Source organism: Coloeus monedula, assembly GCF_965178545.1.
Source record: "Coloeus monedula genome assembly, chromosome: 1".
Classification (NCBI taxonomy): domain Eukaryota; kingdom Metazoa; phylum Chordata; class Aves; order Passeriformes; family Corvidae; genus Coloeus; species Coloeus monedula.
This window is the reverse complement of record NC_138781.1, coordinates 102,903,087-102,927,325: the sequence shown is the minus strand read 5'-3', so window position 1 is coordinate 102,927,325 and position 24,239 is coordinate 102,903,087. Positions and strand designations below refer to the sequence as shown.

Sequence of the window (24,239 nt, the reverse complement as noted above, 5' to 3'; positions counted from 1 at the left end):
TTAACATTTTTTCTTCTCTCCATAGAATACTGCATACTATCACTACTTCAGCTTAAACGACGCTGGTGGGAAATTACCTTCTGTGGGAAAAAAAAGCTCACTGCTTACATCAGTGTCATCACAGAACCTCAAAGACTTCCAGGATTTTTTACACTCTTTCCACTGCACAACTGAACAGTACTTTTCTTGCTCAGCTGGAGCTGAAGTGCAAATAGCAATATTTAAATTAAGGTGGCTTTTGATACAAGGCTTCTGGAGAACTAACAATACACTATTTACAATGAGGCCAGTTCTACTTATGGTGGTGTAAAATGCAGCTGCCTAAAAAAAAAAAAACAAAACCAAAACAATAGACCAAATTATGGTAGTTCTCACCCCATTAATCACCAACTAGTTTTAAAGTCACATGTTAGTAGGCATGGGGCAGACTTAGGTCCCACTTGGAGATAACTATAAATGAAAGACTCTTAATTTTGCTACAAGTAAGCAGCAATGGTTAGACTAACTACAGTAGTATCAATTTTTTCCTACCCTTGTGACCAACTGTAAATAATTTCCTTGTTACAGAATCCTCCAAAGAGCCACATGAGAATTCTGCAGCCAGTGGACTGGGTTGGCTGATCCCCAGACAGACTAATGTTTTCACCAGCTGTATTGTACAAGATGAAAATAACTTACCTCTTCACTTACTTCTGATTACTAGGGTAGTAATCCATGCTACAGACCCCCTAATTAGCTCTAAAAGTATTTGGTGAAAGGACTGCTGGGAGCAACAAGAGTTCTTCTGCATTGGCTAAAAATCCAAGTATCTACCTTATTGAGCAGGTTGTGTGGCTCATGCTGAGTTCTGCCCATCTTCTGATTAATTTTATTAATATGACTGAAGAAGTAATTTGGCCAAAACAAAGCAATGACAGACTGAATTTTGGGTTGTATTCTTTCCCCATATAGACTCAAAAATGACATGTTTCCATGTAATCACTTAGAAACCTATCAAAGCCAAACATACTTTAAGAAGACATCTCTGTGCCATCAAAACAGCAAAATCACATAGATGAGGAGAAAAATGCCATTTCTGGGGAAACAGTAGGAATGGTAACAGCTTACCTCAGGCAGCACATCTTCTGAGGCAGAAAAAAAGTATGTATAAACTATTAGTTCTGAAGCAACCTCAATGTATTTTTCCTGAAAAAATACAAACAATGTTTTTTTAATTTCCGAATTTTAGTAGGTGTCAAACAAAAGCTTTGTGACATACCTTATCTTCAAAGAGCAGTTAGAAAATATGGTTATGGAATAAAATTGTAAAAGCACTTTGATAAACATAAAAAACCCTAAGAATTTGTTACACGCATGCACTTCAGTCTTTGAAAAGATTTTTACAACTACTCCCTAAATAGCCAAAAGAAGTAACTTTATTTAATCAAGCTTCAAACCTTTAAAGGAGATTCACCACCAACATACACAAAAAGTACACGATGTCTCTTTTGCACATGCTCAAACATTTGCTGGCTAGGAAGTGGCCTGATAAGAGGTCTGGAAAGGAAAAAAAAGACCAACAAAAATCTCAGTTTGTGCAACCTGTAAAACCCAAACAAATAAAAATTCACAAGAAAATGTCATAAAGTTTTTTGTGTTTTTCAGAAAATTATATTTCAAAATGCAAATTATTTTAATTTTTCAAGTTACTATTCTATTTTACATGAAAAGGTAAAAGAAAAAAGAACGTTCTCCTCTCCCCCCCAATAACATGTAATGTTCCTCAAATAGCACACTTAAATTTGAAATTCAAATCTTACTACAAAATGCTGCTATGATTTAAAGATGCATGCCTTCTACTGGACACAGAATCACAGACTGGGCTAGACTGGAAGGGACCTTAAAGATCATCTGGTCTAACGCTGCCACCGTGAGCAGGGATATCTTTCACCAGACCAGGCTCCTCAAAGCCCCACCCAAACTGGCCTTGAACACTTCCAGAAATGGAGCATCCATAATTTCTCTGAACAACCTGTTCCAGTGTCTTACCACCCTCACAGTAAAGAATTTATTCCTAATATTTATTCTAAATCCATGCTCTTTCTGTTTAAAACCATTGCCCCTTATCCTGTCAGCATAGACCTTGATAAAAAGTCTCTCTCTGTCTTTCTTACAAGACATCTTTATATAGTGGAAGGCCACAGTAAGGTTGCAATCATCTGAGAGAGAAAATTCTGAATGTAAGCACAGCAGTTAGGAAATGTGGTCTTAGAAATAAATAATCTTAACTCAGCACCAGTCTCCAATGCAGCAACACACATAGTACATCTAGTTTTTAACTTCAGTATCTTGTTCTTCTTAAATAACTCTTGGCCCACCTCAAAATCCTACCTAAGTTTTAAGTCACCAGAACAAGTCTCATAAAAGAGTATACTTACCCTGCCACTCTATTAGCAAATTCAATTATATCATCTTTGGTTCTAGGTCCTCTGTAGTTGTATGCCAAGTCACCTTTCAAGCTAGATAAATAGTAAAGACAAAAAAAGGAACAGAATAGCAATCATCTAAACTACACTTGCACATGTAAAATTTCTCAACCTTCACATGTTTACTACAGTCACCTTTTAGCAAGTGATAAGCAAAAGAAATGGTCAGCAAAATATAAAACTCAATAATGCAATACAATGCAATTATGGAATAGAAGCTTATTTACACAGTATCTGATTTACGGACTTGTTGAAATACATTTTTTTTGAAATTATTTTTTTCTAGTGCACAGCAGTCAATTACTTTATAAACACACACAGATCATTTAGAACACTTGTTTATGACATATTAAAAAGCCCCCCAAAACAGTAAAACACCCCACACTCAAACCAAACCTGAAACACTCAACATTTAAACTACTCAGGGATTACTCCTGGTAAAAGGAAAGCATATAAACTTCTTTAATGCTTTTTTATAATTGAAATGTATCAAATAATCTGCAAAACCTTCCAAATTTATGTATGAAGCTTCAGTGAAGTGCTGGTCAGCTTATGGTACTCTGCTGACAAGAGGATGTAGCAGGCATTATCAAAATATTCAAGTAAGTTTCACTAATTCTAATAGCTTTCTTTGAATCCACATAGGTTTAAGAAATTCAGAGGAAAGAAAGTAAACCAAATTTTCAATGCCTCTATTTGCCAATAAAATTTTTCATCCTTAAAATATTTCAAGCTGAACATCTCTGCTGCTTTTTTTGAGAAAACTAACTTGATGAGATTTATTATCATCTATTATGAATACTGTTTGCTTAAACAATAACCTGCTAAAAACCCCAGTATGTCCACAGTAAAAAGCACTCAAAATTATTGAGTCTTTATTTAACTTGACATTGTACTGGACTATACATTACATAGGTTTGAGATTTTTAAATGGACAGGGCTACTTTTCATTTTTTGTCATGAAATCATTGATAGAAATTCCATAGGAAGAATTAACTTACAGCTTAATTGTTGGATAGCCTCGCACTCCAAATTCGGATGCAATACCTGAAAGAAATGCATTAATGCCAAAGTGAACTAAGACTCTTTTTCTCTCCTACCTTAATCTTTAAACATGGTTTACTATTCAAGCCACATAAACAAATGAAAAAAATACCACTTGGCTCAATATGAATTATTCTACTTGCTTTCAAGGAAAAGCTTGCTGTTATTAAGCTACATCACTAAATTTTGGACTTCTTTCAGAGGTGCTGCAGGGTCCCAGGATAGGCACCCAATTCATGTGCTACAACTCAAATGTCATGAGAATCCTCTGGACAGACATGCTTGGTCTGCTTTCACTAAAATGTAGCATGCATTGAATATGCACATACAATTGACTGAAAATATAAGATGCAAGAATTAAGCATCGAGGATGTAGAGCTGTAAATACTATGCTTGAAAGAAACATAGAAGACAATTATCTACTCGTGCTACAGTAACGGCTAACAAGAAGCGCAGTATCATACTGCAGTTGTTACAAAAAAGTTTTTAAATCACATTCCACACAAGTAAATGTCTACTGTCATGAACCTTACCAGAAGGAGGCACTTTCTAAGTAGGTACTTGCCTGCTGCTTACTAAAGTGGTGAAAAGTAGGACAACTGCAGAACTTTTTCCCCCACCTCAGATTTGTTTAAAACCTTCTATCTTGCTCCCATCAATGGGAGGAGTACAACTTGCAACCACCCTTCCATTTGTGAACATAGTAACTGCCACCTGAAACTACAATTTCCAGCAAATTCAGTGTTTTCCATAAGTTAAACTACATAGTCTCAAAAAAGGATTAAGTCTAAAATTCTGGCAATATTTGTGCAATTCCCTGTTGAATAACAATCCCTGCTCTCAAAAAGCACCTAGAGTCAACACTTTTTACAAAACCATTCCGAAGCTACCAGCCACATGCCACAGCAAGCAGATGTTGCAGGTCTTGAGCGCAAAGCTCTCAGTAAGAGTTCAGAAATTGTGACCCTAAGGTTGTTCTCCTGGGTCAGTACCTTATTGCACAGCACTACAAATAAAACTAGCAGCTCACCTACAGGCATCTAATCAAAGACGACTGCTCTAAGAAACACATGCGAGGATTAATTTGATTCTGATCCTTTTCTCTCACAGCTCTACTACATGGAACTATGATGCATTAAAATGTGTATTAGAACATTCAATCACAAGAGCTGTCAAACAGATGGTTAATCCCCTCAACTTCATGGAAGTGACGTATTTACATCACCACCTCCACTTCTTGATATGAAGAAAATAGCAGCAATTGTTCCAGCCCCAGGTGTGATGTATTTCTACTTTGCTCACACACAGTGGACTCCTGAGGCTAAACCCCCTGAAAATTCAACTAATACCACAGCAGGTGACTGCTCTGTTGATGTAAGTGCTGTATCCTCATTCCACAGAGCTACCACAGGCAACATCTTCTGGATGATTTGTACGTTCACCTGTGATCTCAGCTCTCTGACAACAAGCTTCCCCCAAGTTCAGATCTTTCACACTACTTCATATTCCTATTATATTTTAGTATATTACAAATAGTATTATACTGTAGTATATTACAAACTACGAGGAGCAAACCACTCATGTTCCTTCCTAGTGGCAAGTATATTTTACAGATGCATTTCCTTCTGATATTTTCAAGACTGAATTACTTTAGATTTCAGAGATCATTAGATTGCAAAGATATTAAGCACAGTTGACTTGAGCTTTTCATATCCAGATGTGAAATTTCCACTTTCAAAATGAAAGCATAAAACTATTTCAAAAGATTTATCAGACACTATAAAGCTGGTTGCAAATCTGAGAAGAAAAACTTTTCCAAGACACAAAGGAACCCTTGCAGCTTTTAGTAATTTTTATAAAAGTAAAAATCAATTATATAACAAAACCTTAGCACCAATTCTGTTCTAGGTATAAAATACAAGATTTTAGTAACAGGATGACAGATGCAAATATTTCAGGGTAAAAGCTGATACAATTTATATGATTTAGAATTTTATATACATGACTGGAAAGTTAGAGAACCATGAAACCTATTCCCAGTTTTGAAGTTACCTGGTTGCATGACCTTGAGACTTCTAATTCTCCAAACTTATTTTTCTATAGAAGATAAGTATCTTTAAGATGAAACATGAAGTCATACTAATTTGGTTTTATAGATAAAGATACATATAATAAATTGGTCTTTGAGACAAAACCACTTTAATCTCAAAAGACCAAACTCTCCTATATCTAAGCACAGGAAAAACTAGAATACCACTGAAAATAATATTCTGTATAACATTTTAGGCAAATACAACAAACTTGAATAATCAGATTTAATGGATATTAACTAAAAACACTACATGTATTTACAAAATTTTATTCCATATAGATCTCACTTGGGCCCACTCCTCCCTATACCTTCCCTTTTAAATACCCTCCTAGTTCAACACAGATTTAAATGAATTGACAATAAACAAGCACACAAACACAAGGAAAGTAGTTAAGCATTCAACAATCCTCTCACATCTACCCAAACTACTTCTCTAAACACCAAAGCTTTAGGGTTTTCTCTGAAAAGGTCGAAATATGAAAGGCACCAGCAAAAACCAAAAAGCACTGAAAGAGCTGAATTTGGTTCTTTGAGAAGACATTTACAGAGAAACATGGAAAGAAATTGGCTGAACAGTGATTACTGATGTAATGAATTCAGTGATTTCAGCAGGCTTTGCGTAACAGCTTCAGGACCAATTACCTGAAACGAGTAAGAGCCAAGAACACAGGCACTCCTGCAGCAGTAATACAAGGAACCTAAAACTGGATGCTCTCAAGAGACACACCGCATAAAAATACTTACATAACAGTACTCTAAGAGGCATATCAAAAGCACATCTTTGAAAAGCTTTTACCTTCCCTACTCAAGCAGAAACAAATGTGATAAAAAACACATACTACATCATGTTGTCACCTTTAGAAAGAAAAATAGTAAGGAAATTTTTCTACAATGACTACATATTTGTGCCATGACACAGAAGAACAATTTCAAGAAAGAAAAAAGTTTCAAAACAGAGGTTGTGATGAAATTACCCCAAAATAAACCATACTTACTAGAAAAGGAAGTTGCATCCATCTTCCCAACTTTTACTGGAGAACCCATGTTTCTCATTTCTATGCCCACTTCATTCCACACAGGCTCTAGTTTCTTGCAGTGGCCACACCAAGGTGCATAAAACTGAGAAGCAAATACATTTCATTAAAAAAAAAATTAGTAGAAATTGATTCTACAATTAACCCTCAAATCATTAGCAAGACTTATTTTCTAGTCACGGTACCCCTTATGTCTTACATAAATTTCAAGTTAGTTACAAGGTTGGCATGACAAGCAGCATTTATGATTTAGTCCTACTTTTAATATGAAAGCACAAGTATGAAAATAATACATTAAATTGCTATTATATAATTTCTTACTTAGGAATAGACTGTGTGGGGTTTTTTTGAAAGTTAAAGGATCATATAAGCAATCTATCCAGGAATATGAATTTGCCAACAGGCCAAAAATATCAATGTTTTTGTATAACAAGGTTACAATTTGAAAAAGCTGAATTTTGTTTTGCTATACACTGCTGATAACGCCAAATTAGCACATACACTTGCTCCCACTCAAAAATCACAAATCTGGGTAATACAATTTTAGAATTACAGTAAATATTTGGGTGAGGAAAGGAATGTTACCTCATCCACAAACAAGCTCAATCTTTTTAGTAACTCTTTGTCCCTGAAATAACAGGCACTGAATCTTTCTAAACAATTTAGAAAAGTAAAAGAGGGCTCTCATATATTTGATCTTTCAGTGCTAATAGAAGTCTAGAACACAAATCACCTGTTATAATTAGTGAAAGGAATAATAAAAATTCTCAACAGACTTTATCACCTCCTAAGTGTGTTTGGTAATCTGCTTTCCTCTTTTAAGGTCTGCAAAATATAGATTGAAGCCTATTCAGCAGTCTATTCAGCCTATTCCTCGTTTACCCTGAACAGACGGATTGCTTATCTATCACGGCAGTCAGAATTACTGCCATGAAGTTTTTCTCTATCCTGTACAAACAACTTTCCAAACAATGAAGCACAGCCTGACTACAGGGTTTAGCACTGTGCATTCTGTCTTTTGATTTCCACCAGCAGATCTTCCCTTTTTTCTTATATACTCACATCTACAAGCCAAATATCATCTTTACGGTTTTCTTTAAACCTAGAAAGGAGAAAAAATGAAATCAACAAATTATATATCTGAAAATAAAACAGTGAAGTGCATGTGTGAAACAGGCAAAGTCTACAAGAAGGTTAATATAAAACTACAGATACAAGATTTCTGTTTTCTTTCTTTCTTTGAGGGTGGGGAAATGGAGGAGATGGTTATTTTTTAGTATTAAGATTGCCCCCGTACATACTACACACACAGCTGTGTCAATTATGTTTCTATAACTACTTCCTGAGACAAAAAAAACCCCAACAAAACAGAAAAACAACAAGAAATAAGAATACACACCAAAACACACAGAAGATATTTGATTAGCATGTGGAACCGAAGGGGAAGAAGTATTTTGCAGTTGTCTTAGTTATATTAAATAAATTTGTTGTTGTATTTTTATATACCAACTAATAGAGACTCTTAGAGCATTGGTTTAAACTGTTAATCTTAGTTTTACTAAATGCAAACTAAATAAACTATCTTTAATATTAACATGTGAAGCAATCTTAGTTCAATCTCCTATAACATTCTACTATAGGTGTGCCAGTTTATAGTTTAATTGAAGTTGCACACAACCAAGAAACCAACTTCATGGAATAAAAATGATCAAGTTATTGATAAAAGCCAGACATACACAGGTACTACTGAATTTTCTTAATGCTAGACAAATGGCATTTAAATTAACTGACTGGTTTTGTTAACTGTAAATCTGTCACTAAATTCTAAAACCTCTAACACAAAACTAAGCTTGATAAATCAAAGTTCTTTGGTACCTCCCAAAATGCTGCTTACACTTTTCACTGTTGTCACTACAAGATCATATGAATTACTGCATTAGTTAACTAGTCCTATGTAGAGAATGAAATTAGCTAGAATTTTAACCTAAAGTTTATTTTTGTAAAAGACAGGCTTCATAAAAGTGACTAGGGCTGGCACTAAAGTCACACACAGTAACATACATGATAAAACACTATTATTCCACCATTCTTATTGCAAAAGGAGATGAATATTTACATATAATTATGCAGTAAATGTAGATCTACACTCTAAGATCCAATTAATAGAAGTTTATAGCCCAACTCATCATTATGACTGCATAAATGGCTCATAAGCAGTAGGCAGAATTTATTATATTTCACTTAAAGTTGAATCTGTAATAGTCCATAATGGTCTTGAAGAAATACTATTGCTGACACTGGCTTACTGTTTGAAAGAAAAAATTCAGAAATCATGAATACAATCTAATTACAGTGTTGAGTATTTGAAACTTAGAATTGCAGCATTTTACTGGTAAATTCCAGCCTATTTTATTGATAGCATACCAAAGCTGCAATGCCTGTACAGCAGCAGGAAAGGTATTTGCAGAGACTAATATGGAACTGCTAAAGGAAAGCATCATTTTTAAGTCACAAAATTTCTTAGTTGACAACCTCACTAAAAACTTACTTTACCACCCTAAGCACTGTAGAGCTAATGAAAGAACCAGTGAGAGTCCAGCATCTCTTGAGAATTCTAACAGAGCTATAGCTAACTTCCAATTACAATGCCAAATAATTGGTTATGATGCAAGAGGTAGAAAGCAGTTACTGAATCATAAGCTCCTGGGCTGTGCTTCAATTTAGAATATCACTTTTCTTTTGTATAAGAAGAATCTACAATTAAATGTTCTCCTTCCTCTGCCACAGCAAAATTGTTACAGCAAATTGCAAAGAGCATTAAAGTACTGAGAAAGATAGACTGCAACCTTGCCAACAGACAGAAAGAAAAAAGGGAAAGAATAAAACACCTGGAGGCTGAACTTTCCAACAGAGTTTAATAACTTTGACCTAAGATTGTATAAAAAAATACCGTAGTTTTTATAATATAAATTTCACCGTACTTCTCATTTACAAGCACCTATTTAATGAACTTCCACAGGAAGTAAAATCTGAACTGAAACAAAACCCCAACTATCAAAACTCACTCTAGTTTTGCTAACGCCAGTGATTAAATTACTAGACAATATATATTAAGAAAGTTCAACACACTGCTGAAGAAAAAGAGAAATCTCTCTACAAATGAGCAGTCAAGCATTTTCTGAAGGTGCTGTTTTTAGGCCCTATAAATATGTTTTCCAAGCACTAAATTTCAGTGTCTCTTTTTAATTGTCCTATGCAATCCTCTGTCAGCTGTCAGAGACACAATCACACTCGTGGAAAGATGACGTAAGTGTTGCACATCCTTGAATCAAAATTATTTGTCTCAAACCCATGCATCTTCCCAACTATACGATCAAATGTTCTCTCAGCCTCCACTTAAACCAAGCACCCCACTTAATCACTAACAGTTAAAAGAAACCAGCATAAAGCAAAACTGAACACCAAGGCCACAATTCCAAGGGCCTTAAAACAACCCAGCTGCTGCATCTATTCCTTGCTGTTTCCCTTCTCCCTCCCCTTGCACCAATGCTTCTGATCATGGTTTGAGCCACCAGTGCATGCCCACAAATAGAAAAATACTTCCTTTTTCAGTCAGGTTACTTATCTGCTTCATTATCACACTAGAACAAGTCCACACCCATCACAAGTTGAGTGCTGACCTGAGGCAGCAGATCTGCTATCAGAGCAGCACAGGCCAAGAGGAACCACAGCTCATTTTGTGCATCCCTCCCACAGCCCAGCTGGGCACCTCTGTTAGCTCTGCTTGTTTTCCCATATCCTGTAAGCTTTGGAAACGGACCTGAGCCTTGCACTAGTCCGCACGGTTTACAACTACTAAAATTCAAATAGAACACAAAGCTTACAGCAACAGCAGAACACCCATAATGTTTAGGCATCTATAAAATGGAAAGCTTGAAACTTCAGCAGTCACTGCTCCCCAGTTTGGAGCAAAATTAAACTAAAATTTAAGTTGTTTAAATTAAATTTTAATTTCAATTAAATTTAAATTGTTTTCCTGTCTTTTCTCACCATTTGCCAATTAGCAAAAAAAAAACAAAAACAAAAACAAACAAAAAAAAACCCCACAAAACCTGCCCTGAACAATTAATCAGTTCTTACTCTTAACTGGAAATACAAGCATCTGGACAGTTTTGTAATTGAAAAATTCAAATATTCTAAAATGAGATTTTCTTTTATCAGTTATTTTAAAAAGTTATGTCACAACAGAAGCATGACTCTTCACTCCAAAGCAGCAAATACATTTACACACACGTGTGGAAACATTATATGAGAACGTGATGCAGGAGCAGATAGGCTAAGTGAATGCATCTTCAGTCCTTGAAAATATGAGCATGTTTTAAAAACAAGCTTTGAAAATCAAGTCCAAACAGTTCCCATGCTTCAGTTGTTTTTTCACAACACCAGAGGCGCTGCTGTGTCTCTCCTGAGAACTCCTTCCTTATGTTCCCATCCCCTCACCCATAAATCCACTACACCTCATCTGATCTTATGATTAACAAGCAATATTGTAAAAATGTGAGTGGTTTCCTGACAGTTTAGCTCTTTGATGTAATTTATTGTGTATTGAACCCTCATGAAAACATCACCTTTAACTGGCTGAAATTTATCCTAAAGCAGTCATCTAATGCTACCTTCTCCTTCCCTACCAGCTAATATGCTCCATATCTTCTCTTTCAATTCCAATAATCGTGCTGCTTTGTAGCACTTGGTATCTCTGACAAAAAAAAACAAACAAAAACCAACCATTTGGGGTCATTTTCTTGGGAAACTATAGCAACTACGTAGCTATCAAACTGCTACAGCGAAGCAGTACTCCAACAGTGACACTACACAACCAAGTTCATGGCAGGACTACCCATTTCAATTTCTGCACAGTCTCAGGACTAATTCTGTTGTAAATGCCCTTTTTTACACTGGAGTATTACTGGCACTTCAGGCAACCATGAACTAGTCCTGCAGGCCTCTCCCTCTCTTCTGTTTCTGGCCATGCCTGAATGCACTTAGACTCGTACTCCCAACCCCTCATGGCAGCCATGCCACAAACTCTAATGAAGAAAGAACTTGGATAAACACAAGCAGCTTTTATTTGGGGCAGGCACCAATACAACAATATATTTACCCCACCAAAAAGAAAGACAAGCAAGGAAGCTCAAGAACATTTCTGGCAACACCACCACAGTAACAGCTTTAAAAAAAGCTGAAAAATAAATTGTTCCTCAGCTTCATTAACTGAACCTCCTCAATAGGTGAGACTGAGGACAGACCTCATGGGAGTCTACAGCTTCCTCAAGAGAGGAAGCAGAGGGGCAGACACTGATCTCTCCTCTCTAGTGGCCAGTGACATGACCCAAGGGAACAGCATGAAGCCGTGTTGGTGATGTTTACGTTGGATATCAGGAAAATGTTTTTCACCCAGAGGGTGGTTGGGTGCTGGAAGAGGCTCCTCTAGGAAGTGGTCACAGCACCAAGCCTAACAGAGCTCAAGAAGTGTTGGGACAACACTCTCAGGGACATGGTGTGACTCCTGGGGTGTCCTGTGCAGGGACAGGAGTTGGACTTCAACGATCCTTGTGGGTTCCTTCCAACAGAGAATACCCTGTGATAATTCAGGACACAATCTTTCTGTCCTTCCTGATATAAAAAAGCCACAATCTTTTCCAGTGTAGCTTTCTTGACAAGCACACTACACACAAAGTCTGGGGTCACGTTCCCCACAAGAAGACAATATCTTGGCAATTAGGCAAGACACGCCGGTACTTACGACTCATCTAGATCTTCCACAAAACCCGCACCTGACGCCACCACATGCGCAACCACTGCGAGGCAAAGGAAAAGCGTTCCGTGAGTGATGCCCGAACCAACCCGGGGTGCTCACCCACACCAGCTGACAGACTCCCTTCCCTCCTCACGTCCCCAGCGCTTCCCCACAGCCCTACCCGCTCCAGCGCTGCCCGCGTCCCAATCCCTCCGCTTTCCCCCACTCTGCCCTGCAGCCCGGCCCGGCCCGGCCCGGCGGAGCCGGCGCCGCCCGCCCGTCACCTGCCGCCCAGAGGAGGCAGCGCGGCCGCCCGCCCGGCGCCGCTGCCATGTTGACAGAGCCGCGGCACGGCCGGAACGGGAAGCGCCGACCTCTCCGCACGGCGCAGGCGCGGAGCCGCGCGCGGGGGGCCGGCCGGGCGCGGGGGTGTTCGCGCCGCCGAAGGGGAGGCGGGAGGGGGCCGGTGTGACAGCGCGGCACAGGGGATAGACTCTGTCATCTCCGCTGCGGGGAGACTCTCGTTCAGTTGAATCAATGTTCTGCTTCTTGGGAAGAGTAAGCCTCGTCCTCCCTCCGGCAGGAACACGTGTGCCTCCTGTCATGTTGCCAGCTGCCTGCCGTGGGTAGAGTTCGTCTCCTGCCTTGCTGCTGTGTCAGCACCCCTCCTTCAGCATGGGCGCGAAACTTGTTCACTTTAATGTCCGTGTCATTCTCTTTAGAGCCCCTCATTCGCTCAAACCTGTTATATTCTTTCCTATCTTCAGCTACGGTGTTTTTTCTGTTAGCGCAGATCTGCAGATCCTAGTCGGGCAAGTAAATCCTGCTTGTTTAAAAACTTCAGTTAAAGCAGGTCTGGGACGGTTCAGCCTGGAAAAGACGAGGCTATGGGGAACCTTATTAATGTGTGTAAATACCTGAAAGGGGTTGCAAATAGACGAAAGCTGGACCCTTGCGGGTGGTGCCCAGTGACAGGACAAAAGGAAACAGGCATAAGTGAAACACAGGAGGTTCTATTGGAACGTGAGGAAACACTTCTTCACTGCAAGGGTGACGGAGCGCTGCTCACCAGTGATCCCACCTCAGAGATACTCATAAGCCACCTCGACATGGTTCTGAACAACCATCTCTGAATGGTCCTGCCTGAGCAGAGGGTTTGGACCAAAGGATCTCCAGAGGTCCCTCCCAACCTCAACCACTGTGATTCTGTGATCTATTCGTTTTCAATTTTGACTCCCATAGTGCAGTTTCTTACCCTTTCTCTCTATACCAGAATTACTTTTCGCAGCTGTACATGCAAATGTTTGAGATCTTTGTCAGAAAAGGATAGATTCTTTCCAGGGTTCATGCAGCTCCTCTGAATTAAGTGTTGAAGCCTTTTCTTCTAATGATAGGGTCTATTATCTTTTCTAATAGTGTCTACAAGCAGCAAACATTGAGGTTGCCTCATTTTGGGGCTGCTCTGTGTGTGTGTGTGTGTGTGTGTGCACATGTGCTTGTATTTTCATGGATGTAGATACATGTTCTCTTGGTTACTCCTTAGCTTCCACACTAGGCCATACCTGGTCTGGTGAAGATGTACTGTTCACTTAATGCTTTGTGGGTATAGCCTGTTTAAGTCATCAAATAATCCCCAGAGCCGTCCAGCCCTTTGGAAAAGCTTGCTTCCATATCATAGGTTCACTGGCTGAGAAGTGTGTCCAGGCCTGAGAGTATATGCGATAACTCACCTTAAAATTCTAAAATATCTGACCCTGGCCTATGGTAGATGTATTTTTTCTTTCTCACATTTTACTGAAGGATTATGCAATATTAAGACAATTTCACATTTTTTTCCCCCCTCACCCCTCAACCTCCAATGGTGGGAGAACTAACAAGTTCCTGACATCTGTATTGGATGAATGGTGACATTTATTCACTGATGCAAAGAATTTCTGTTCCACAGCATTTCACCTTCTGTACACCACAGTTAGCTAAGTGGCGTCTGCATGCCTGACCAAATGAGAGATGGCATCTTTTTGATCCTAATCTAACTGCTGTCTAGACTGAGACAATGGAAACAATTTAGTCCATCAATCCGTTAGTAGAAAATCCATATGGGAGAAAATGGGCATAGCCAAGTAACTGTTAAATTAGTATAATCCTGTTCTCTTACTCTGACAGTTTATGACTGGCTTTAAATAACTTTTAAAGGGAAATAAACATTTTATATAGCTGTGTATAGATTTGAATGAAGCTCTTTTTATACCTTCTAGGTCCTATTTGGCAGCTTAGAATTTTATTCTCTTTGCAGGTAATGGAATATGATTGTTCTAACTTTTGCGCTTAGTGAGCCAAAGCTGTCTCCTGCAAAAAACATCCTGTATACTATTCTTGATCTATTTTATCTTGAAACTGAAGGAGTTGCTGTATATTTACTTCTTTGTAACTAAGTTTATGTACACTCACACAGACAATTCTATGCTATATTTATTTATACAGTTTTTGCTGAAGCTTTACTGCGTAAAATCCATATAAAAGATAGTTCTTGCACTGCAGCCTGGTAAAAGTATCATGGGAAAAGCATGTAACATGCAAACCTAGTAAGCTGGATAATGATAGATGACATCCAGAGAAATGTCAAGGGGTTTTTGTGTTTTTATTATTCCTACTATGGACATTTTGTTTGTAAAAAAATACAGGATTAATGTATCATTATTAATAGTAATTCAGTGAAGAATTTAGTCTAGAAAAGGGATGATTTGGTATAGGAACTGAACAGAAGATATGAAAAGAAAAAAAAACACAGTTAAGGGTAAGAAGCAAAAAGTACAGAAAATACTATTGAAATCCTGGGAGGTACTGCAGGAAAAAGTGTGAATTATAAGGAAATTAGCAATCAATGAAACATTGGAAATTGAACATACAAGGGTTCCAAGACTCCTTCCAATCCATATTGTTTAGGATGATTTAATGATCATGCTGTCCCATTTTTTTTGAACCTGATAGATGGGGAAGTTCAACAAAGACAAGAGCCAGGCTTTGCCTTGTAGGGGGATTTGCAGAGCAATGTTGCTGTTGCAGGATTTTCAGTCTGTTTGTGCAGGTTGTGCACTCTTCTTGCCCTGTATGAAGGGCACGGAAAGGGATTTATATGTAACTGTCTAAATTATACAATGTGGACTTAGTTTTATTGGAATGTGTGAACTTTTGGTTTAAGAGAAATAATCTCTTTCAAATAATTTCCTAAGTTTCATTAGCATTGTAACTGCGATATCAAGGTTTATTTCAATATACATTTCCATAAATAAAATACTTAGGAAACTAAAATTCTTTGTACACATTTTTGTTATTATACAGTGGATAACATGTCCATGACGCCATATTAAGGTGACTTTCCTGGAGGAAGAGCCCAGGAAAACCCAAGGGAATGCAATGAAAAGGATGCTTAAAATAAGACATGAGGGAAGTATATTTTGACACTACCTCTGTCCCTGTACTGACAGTGCTAAACTTGTGGCTTGTGAGCCTGGTATGACTCACCAGAATAATTACAGAATCACAGAATGGTTTGGGTTGGAAGGGACGTTCAACATCATCGAATTTCAACTCCCCTGCTCTGGGCAGGGACAGCTTTCACTAGACTGGGTTGCTCACAAGCCCCATCCAACCTGGCCTTAAACACTGCCAGGGATGGGTCATCTACAAATTTCTCTGGACAACCTGTTCCAGTGTTTCACTGCCACAGTAAAGAATTTCTTCCCACCATCTAATCTAAACCTGCCCTCTTTCAGTTTAGAGCCACTCCACCTTGTCCTGTCACTACACGCCTTTGTAAAAAGTCTCTCTTCAGCTCTCTTGTAGGTCCCCTTCAGCTACTGGAAGGTGCTACAAAGTCCCACTGGAGCCTGTTCCAGTCTGAACAATCCCAGCTCTCTGTCTGTCTTCACAGTAGAAGTGCTCCAGCCCTTTAACCATCTTTGTGGTCCAAAGGTTATTTTGGCTTATAACCTGCTCCTGATGCCTTCCTTCATTCCTGAGAACCATGAAAGCAGCCAGTGTCTAAGTCTGGTAAGTTATTTATTAGTGTCAGTACGCTCCCAGCCACCATTTTCCTAGGGCAAGTCAGGAGCACTTCAGGACGTCTACTTTTTGCAGTGAATTAAGCCTGTTAGTCCTAAGACACTGATCCAAGCATGTCTGCACACTCATTTTTCGGTCATCTTGGACTCGTTAATCTCTTCCTTTGCCCTGGAAAAAACATTCAGAAAATTTTTGCATCCCTTTTCTATGCTGTCCCTCAAAATTAAAAGATCAAAAGCTGAGGTGCTTGACTGTAGAGAATCTAAAATAACACAACTCTAACAATCCCACACATTACTGAGGACTAGTGAAAGTATTGCATAAATTAATAATGTCTTCAGTCCTAACTCTGTCATGCACAACAACCAGTAGACTGAGCTTTTTTACTAGCACTGAAAGAACCAAAGAATCTCAATTCTAGCATTTTTTGATGGTAACTAGCAGCAAGTCACACTGATGATAAAGAGATGAAGACAGCAAAGAATGTTAAGAGAACTCACAAAAATTACTAAAATTCATATTTGAAGTTTCCTTATTTTTGATCTTTCAGTAACTAAACTAGTTTTTTTGATCAGTTCACTGAAAGAGTGAACTCAATGATCCTTCCACATCCCTTCCAACTGAGATGATTGTGTGACCTGTACCATGGCACCAATCCTCATGTCCCTCTATGTCTCTGTCCCTTTGGCCCTCTGCATGGCTGCCGTGTATGGGATCCTAGCGGCCAGGGATGGAAGCTCTCCCTGTGGCTCACCGGTCTCACACCCTGCCTTTCCCATGGGAGCCCTGGAGGCTCTGACCGAGCCCTCCCCACTGCACAGCCACAGTTCCCCCAAGGCCAGGTCACCTCACTGCCCCTTCCGACGTCCTCATCCTCTAGCCAGGGCCTCAGCGTTCCTGGAAGGGAAGGCATTGGCCAGGCCCAAGCCTCCCTCCTGGCCCAGTGCTGTTTCCCTTGTTTCCCTTGCGTTTCCAGGCAGTGTTCAGGAGGTTTTAGTGTTCACGAGTGAGGGCAAAAACAGGCCCTGTGGCAGAGGTGAGTAATGAAGCCTCTACCCTGGGCACACCTGTGCTGGCCCTGCCTATCCCATCGCTCCTTGTGGCTGGCCTATTCCAGGTCTCCAGGAGCCTGGGATGGAACAGCCACAGCTCATCCTCTCCAATCTGCTGGCAAGGCAAGGCAAGGCCTGGCATTTTTTCCCCTGTTCCTGCTGACTGACAGGGTTTTGTTGAAATGATATCCTGTTGTGACACAGGCAGAGGGGAGGGAGGAGCATAAGGCACATATGGGCTATAGCACATATAACTGCTTTATTGTTGGCAACCCCAGGAGTGACCCTGACCATCAGCCTTGTCTCTGAGTGTGACAGGACATTCACCATTAACCACTCAAGAGCCTATCAACAGATGGGGGCGAGAAACAAAAGATGGGAAGGAAGGCATGGGCAGAAAGATAAGGTGAAGAACAAAGTGAATTGCTGACAATTTTGCTCTTCCCTCTCATTCCTCTTTGCCACCAGATTTTTTGTGCAAGCTGAGAGATTGTGAAAGTAAAGGAGGAGAAATACTCTGGCGGTGATCTCCCAGCCTACAGTATTTTAGGGAGGATGAGAGCTGTATTGAAGCCCAATGCAGGAGAGAAGGATGCACAGATGTTAACCCTAGCTAGTGACATCTAACTGGGGACCAAAAGGGCTGTGGGTGTTCAGATTATGTACAAGTGTGTGTGTATGTGGGAGGGAGGAATGTAATGTGGGGCAAAATTATCTGTACATAATTCCTTCTCAAAGAAACTGTAGCTTGTCCCTTCACTGTATCAGAACTTCTGTTATTTCTCAGCTCCTTCATATCCTTTAATTTAAGTAGGAGCCTAATACCCTTCTTCTAGCATTGCCACTTCTTACATCCTGAAACACTGAATTTTGTCTTTTGTTGCAACTCAAAGCTCAGTCCAATCTGTCACATATCAGACAAGGAGACAAATCAGGCTCATATGAGGATTTTTAAAAGTCATTTTGTTACAAGCATTGGAAACTTAATGCAGTGGACCCTCTCTCCTCGCTCACAGTGCTTGGTACCTGTGCTGTTGTAATCACTCATGCCCCTACACCTTTGCCAAAACATTACTTTAAGAAGAAGGGAGAAGAAAGAAATATCAGGGTTTTCTCTAGTGAATTCCTGTGACTCCGTCCTTCAGGTAAGGAGACTGCAAACTAGAAGTTTGTTTTCTTTACCTGCTTACAGCTTGGAGAGGGGAGAGAAGGTTTCAATCTCTGTCTTTTTCACATTGATTTGGGAAGTTGCTAATCAGTTAGGAAGTAGTTCAGTGACACAGCATGTCACAGACACTGAGTAGTTGTTAGATTTCATCTTATTTGGGGTTTTTTTTTGCCTGCAAAACTGTTTTCTTTAAATGCCTGGAGAGAAATTGCAATTTCAGTAGGTTCTGGACCACGTCCTGTCATATCAAGAACTTGCTAATAATACAATTTTTATTTATCTGTTTCAGATGCTGATATACGAATACAATATACTGCGCAGATTTTGAAAAGAGATGGCCTTCAGCTTGTGATAAATCTGTTTGGAAACAATGCATAGATAGCTTCAAAGGGAAACTGAAGAATGGGAAAAGGCAAGCACTTCTCCATAACCTGTACAGCCCAAGAGAGGAAGTTATGACCACTTGCAGCACCAGAACAAAAATACCATGCAGACATGATGGTAGGCCTGCAAGGGATCAGCCAAAGTATGCACAGGCCTCAGAAAAATACAGTTTTGTAATGTTTCATATGAACAACTACGCCCTGGCAGCATGCTGCAGAGCACAGCACGGAGACTGGAATGCATCAGCTGCATCAGATACGAGCTCTGTGGATGCAAGGTGCCCTGCACAGCTCATCAATTTGTCAGCACATGCTCCTGTGCCTCTGCTGTCACGATTTTTCCATCACCCTGAGCAGCTGAGCCCCACATTTCAGCTACAAGCTGACAGTGTCCCTGTTCTTGAAATTTATGGCTCTTGCCAGCACGTGGCACAAGAGGCTGAGTGGACTGCCTGCACTGCCCAAACTGAAATGGACTGACTTCCTAAAATGTCTGTACAGCTGCCACCAAGTCTGTACTTCAACACCATGAGGGTTGTATTCCATAAGGAGGGAAGGTTCTCCAGATTTCTTATGGCACAGTAGTGGTGTTTCTTTTACACACACACACAAATTATTGCATGTAGATCAGACTGTGTCTGGGTAATAGAAGGTGCAAGGAAAAGGGTACTGAAATGCCACTTCTCCAAGCAATAGAGTGATAGAGTAACTTGTGCTCATGTCAAAACGAATAATTGTCAAAAATCAAAATCTCATGCATAGAAATGGCACCTTTCCTGCAATTAATCAGGAACAGTTGGTGAAGTATTGAATAAGGACTCCTAAATGTATAAATGCATTAATACAGCTGGGCATGCAACTGTGAGAGACTGGAGGAGATTGCTGACTTGCAACATTTTGTTTGCGTGTGTGTGAGGGGAAGGGGCAGGTCGGGCCTTGTTTTGGTGAGGCAATGCCCTGCCCCACACACCCCACATCCCTGGGCCTGTATCCCAGCCTGGCAGTGGCCATCAATCCCTAGCACACCGGAGGCAATGCTCCACATCTGACTCTGGAGCCCCCATCTAGGTCCAGAGGGGCCAAGATAAGGGAAAAAGAGGAAAGAAAGCAAAATGAGAGCTTGAACAAGAGACATAAAGGAAGATGTAAAAGTGTTCTGATGTGGACAAAGTTTTCGAGCTAGATTTGGTGGTTAGTGATAATGCAGCTCACATCAAGAACTTACAATAGAGAGGGAGGAAGAGAAGTCATGAAAAGCCAAGAAGCTGAGATTCTGTCTAATGAAGAAGGCAAATCAAGGAAGTTACACACCTTCTAATACTGCCTCCAGTAGCATCCCTCAATGATGCTAGTATTTTTGGTTATTTTTTGTATATACATTTTATTGTATATTTTTACTTCATTGTGTATCATTTACTAAATATATTAACTTTTATATGTAATGGGTAAGCATCAAAATTAAGTTTACGAAATGCTATTTCTGAACATTTACACAAAGATTTCATATGAAAAGTTTTCCAGCTATGCATGGGTTTTTTGCTGTTATGTGAAATCTGAGAAAGTACAGAAAAATATATATTTCAATTTTAGTAATAATCCAAGAATTAATTTACTAATTTCTAAATTAAAAGATATTTTGAAAATATAGAAAAGCATATTTTTTCTCTTTAATTACATACAGGTGTTCTGTACTTTGAGGATATTCACCTCCTTTGTATTTACCTTTTATCAAACAGTTAAGATTACAATGCTCACAATTAAGAACTGCTATCAAAGATGTGTTAAGCAGAACAATAAATAAATATTACTCAAATAGCTTTTCACATGTATCAGGCTGCAGCAACGAAGGGGAAGGATATATACTTTAATTTGTAAGTGGTAAGTGAGCGTTTGTGAACAAATAGTTCTTGTGCTGTTATATTTTTATGCACTTGTATAACTACATGCCAGCTACAGAAATATTAATGTGTAATACCAGTACTATAACAAACAAGGTTATCAGTAATTGCATCAATTAGTTTTGAATATTTTAATAGGTAATGTGCACTTTTATGCTACTGTAAGTGTTTATATCAGGGCTGTTTATTTCTCTTTCACTACAAGAATAAGCTGTATTGATATGTGTTATCTTCTCATAGTGACTTTATCTATGATGGTGGGTTTGTACCCCTTTAACTGTGTCAGTACCTAAGTCTGTGCCATAAAACAAACTAACCAGTAACATGTTTGTCATGAATCATAATTATATTCAAAGTACTGATAAACCTGTAGTGAGATAAATTCATGTCTAATTAGAAGAACAGATAATTGCGCATGATCTGGTGCACTTTGGGGATTTTCTCTGTGCTTAGTGTAAGATTCCTTTCCGTTCAGGCACAACATAAAGTGCAATCTGAATTAAAAGCATAATTTTGAAGACATTATTACTGCTGACACTGGCAGTAGGATTTGCCTGGTCTTGCATTAACACTTTACCTTTCCATATAAGCCTAGTTTTTAAAACTCTTTGAACTGATCACTAGAGTTTTTAGTTTGGGTTTTTTTTTGTGGTTTGGCTTTTTTTTTTTACTTGGTTTTGCGTGTGTGTAGATGTTGATTTTTTTTCTTAACTTTTTTTTAAAAAACTTTTTTTTCCATGTCTGCTTGTATACATTTCTTTTATTACAGAGACACCTGGTGGTCTTCGGATGTATTTACAAAAATACTGTTTTCCTTTTTTATGGCTGGATTTGTTTTAAAGTTAGTTTTATCATTTATAATGTATCACTTATTTAGAATCGCTTATATTATGGGACTATATAATTTGAAAATCAGTCTGAGAACACTTACACGTTATCCAGTAAACACTAGGTATTGATTCTCATGGCTGATAATGGGTTATTTTTCTTGTCTCTTTCCTATCGGAGCTGTATGGAAGAGAGATTTGAGCATATTATAGACTAAGTGGTGTAAAAATATATTTCTTCCAAAATTTAATTTCCAAAATAATAGGTACTTGGGTTTCATGTTTTCAGCATTGTTTATGTGGTTTGTTTCTGATTTGTCTGTTGTAAGAGATTGAAATGATGACCAAAAGGCTTTGTCAGAACAAGTTTGATGTCCAGATCAGCATGTTAGTACATAAAGGAAATGCTTTCTACACTAGAAACGCTGGCAAGAAGAGGACTATGCTACCATAGAAAAGCTTTAATAATATTTCATGCATACAGCATTTTTTAAACAATAGGCAATTACAGGTAATTACACAGTATAATAGGTAATTACATGGGATGCTGATGTTAGATCTCTTCTCACACCACTCCCGGACTGTCAGGCAGACAGCGTTGATAGGTCCCGGAGCAATGCCTCTGGTGTTGCAGCAGCTTCTCCCCGTTTCCATGGCTGTGGCTGCCCTGCCACGGCAGCCCTGACACCCACCCACAGCAGGGCCTTGCGTGCACAGCTCCAGCAGATTCATGACCTCCTTGAAATGCAGCGGGGCACGACCACAAGTAGCTTCACTTAGGTGGACATGTGCTGTTGTCCAGCCGTGGCATTCTTAACCAGCAGCTAGGTTTGGAGTTTAGATTAAAAAACCCCCTCCCATCCACTCTTTCCTCAATAGGGATGTTCTGCAAAGTAAGTTTCAAATGCTTGGTTGTCTATATTTTAGTCATGATGGTGGTGGTGGGAGTCAAACTGATTTTTCACTGCTAAAACAAACACTATTCACTTCAAGAAATACAAGTAACATAGGAACATTCTCATCCAAATTTAGAATGTGCTTTTACAGCTTTTACTTTAAGGAAACAAAATTGCTGTTGTATTTTTGTTGGTAGTTATCCTTGTGGTTTTCTTTTTCCATTCAACAGTTTTCAGACCTGTGCCCATGATGTCATGTTTTTCTTTTTCTGTTTAAGAAACGTTTTACAGACACTTTGAAGTCATTTTTTGCAATGCTTACATTTACACATTGGTTGAGCAGTGGTTCTCATATGTGAAGTTCTGTTATGCTTAGTGCAGTGATTTTCTGTATGTTGCCACATTGATTTGTTATAATTTGAAACTCCGAGAGAATAATTAATGCAGAAGAAATGTATGAAACTCTAGGGAGCTCTACTCTGCAAGATTTGTATTTAGCTTTATTATACTTTAAGTTTTGCTCTTCTGCTGGCTGCCAGAGTGCTTACCCATCACTAAAAGAACCAGAACACATTCATAGCATTTTTGGGAGATATAGAGGAAATGTAAGGATTTATTCAACAGTACTTTCTTCCTATTTAGCCACATTTTTTAATAGCAAAAATATTCAGCATATAGGAGGCAAGAACAAGAAAAAAAAGAAAATATGTTTTAAATTAATGTTAGTTAATGTAGCTGCTGGTGTAATTTAAGTCAAAGCACATTAGTAATAGTGTGGTCAGATAAATTTAGAAGTATTCTTGGTGTTCAGCAAATGTTACCTGGCAAATAAAAACCTTGCCGCTTGAGTCAGTACACAGACAAAAAGTTTAAATTACACATGGACAAAATAATTAGTGAATTCTTGAGGAGCTGATTCAGAGTGATTTAAACAAAGACTATTTGTACATCTTGATGATTTTTAGACCTGGCCTAGAAAAATGAATGCATGTATTTGCAGGTATTATTTCTCATTGACAGATAAAGATGATTGCAGACAAGGAAATTATGCTTTTGGAATTTATGTCAAATTGTTTGGCAAGTTCTTCTTTAACTGATGGAACTGTGCAGAATCCAGGATCTGAGCAAGCTTCCATTATTGCCACTCACTTAATAAGGGAATATCTCCCCATGGTAAGAAGTGAATGATTTAAATGTCTCATGTAAGTCATTACTCTGAACCCACACTGAATGTAAAGTTAAATTAGAATACTCTTTCTCATTAGGCTTTTTCTGTTAAAAAAAAAGTTTCATTGTTTCTTAGCAGTAGTAATCTTCCCCTTTCAGGCTTTTCAGTTATGTCTGTATTTGACATGATAGTGTTCCTAGAGCAAAGGTTCCCTGCTGATAACAATGATACCACAGCTTTTCTGTGTCATCCTGATGACTGTCTGGTTGGGTGGTGTCATGTAAATGATGACAGTTTATTAAAAAAAATGCCCTAAGGTATATCACCATGTCCCGCAGCCGTAGGGAGAAGGA

General features: G+C 38.8%; 1 protein-coding gene across 1 annotated transcript in view; it reads right to left on the bottom strand.

Annotated features, from left to right (window-relative positions):
* Positions 1–12,781, bottom strand: part of TMX3 (thioredoxin related transmembrane protein 3) — a 29,276-nt gene extending 16,495 nt beyond the window's left edge. Inside the window, exons 1-8 of the mRNA XM_082278164.1 lie at positions 12,717–12,781; positions 12,439–12,493; positions 7,698–7,737; positions 6,597–6,720; positions 3,467–3,512; positions 2,418–2,498; positions 1,437–1,536; positions 1,108–1,185 (exon numbers count right to left, since the gene is read on the bottom strand). Coding sequence (XP_082134290.1) covers positions 1,108–1,185; positions 1,437–1,536; positions 2,418–2,498; positions 3,467–3,512; positions 6,597–6,720; positions 7,698–7,737; positions 12,439–12,493; positions 12,717–12,765 — 573 coding nt within the window. The 5' untranslated portion in view covers positions 12,766–12,781. The remainder of the gene's footprint in view (positions 1–1,107; positions 1,186–1,436; positions 1,537–2,417; positions 2,499–3,466; positions 3,513–6,596; positions 6,721–7,697; positions 7,738–12,438; positions 12,494–12,716) is intronic.
* Between the last annotated feature and the right edge of the window lie 11,458 nt (positions 12,782–24,239).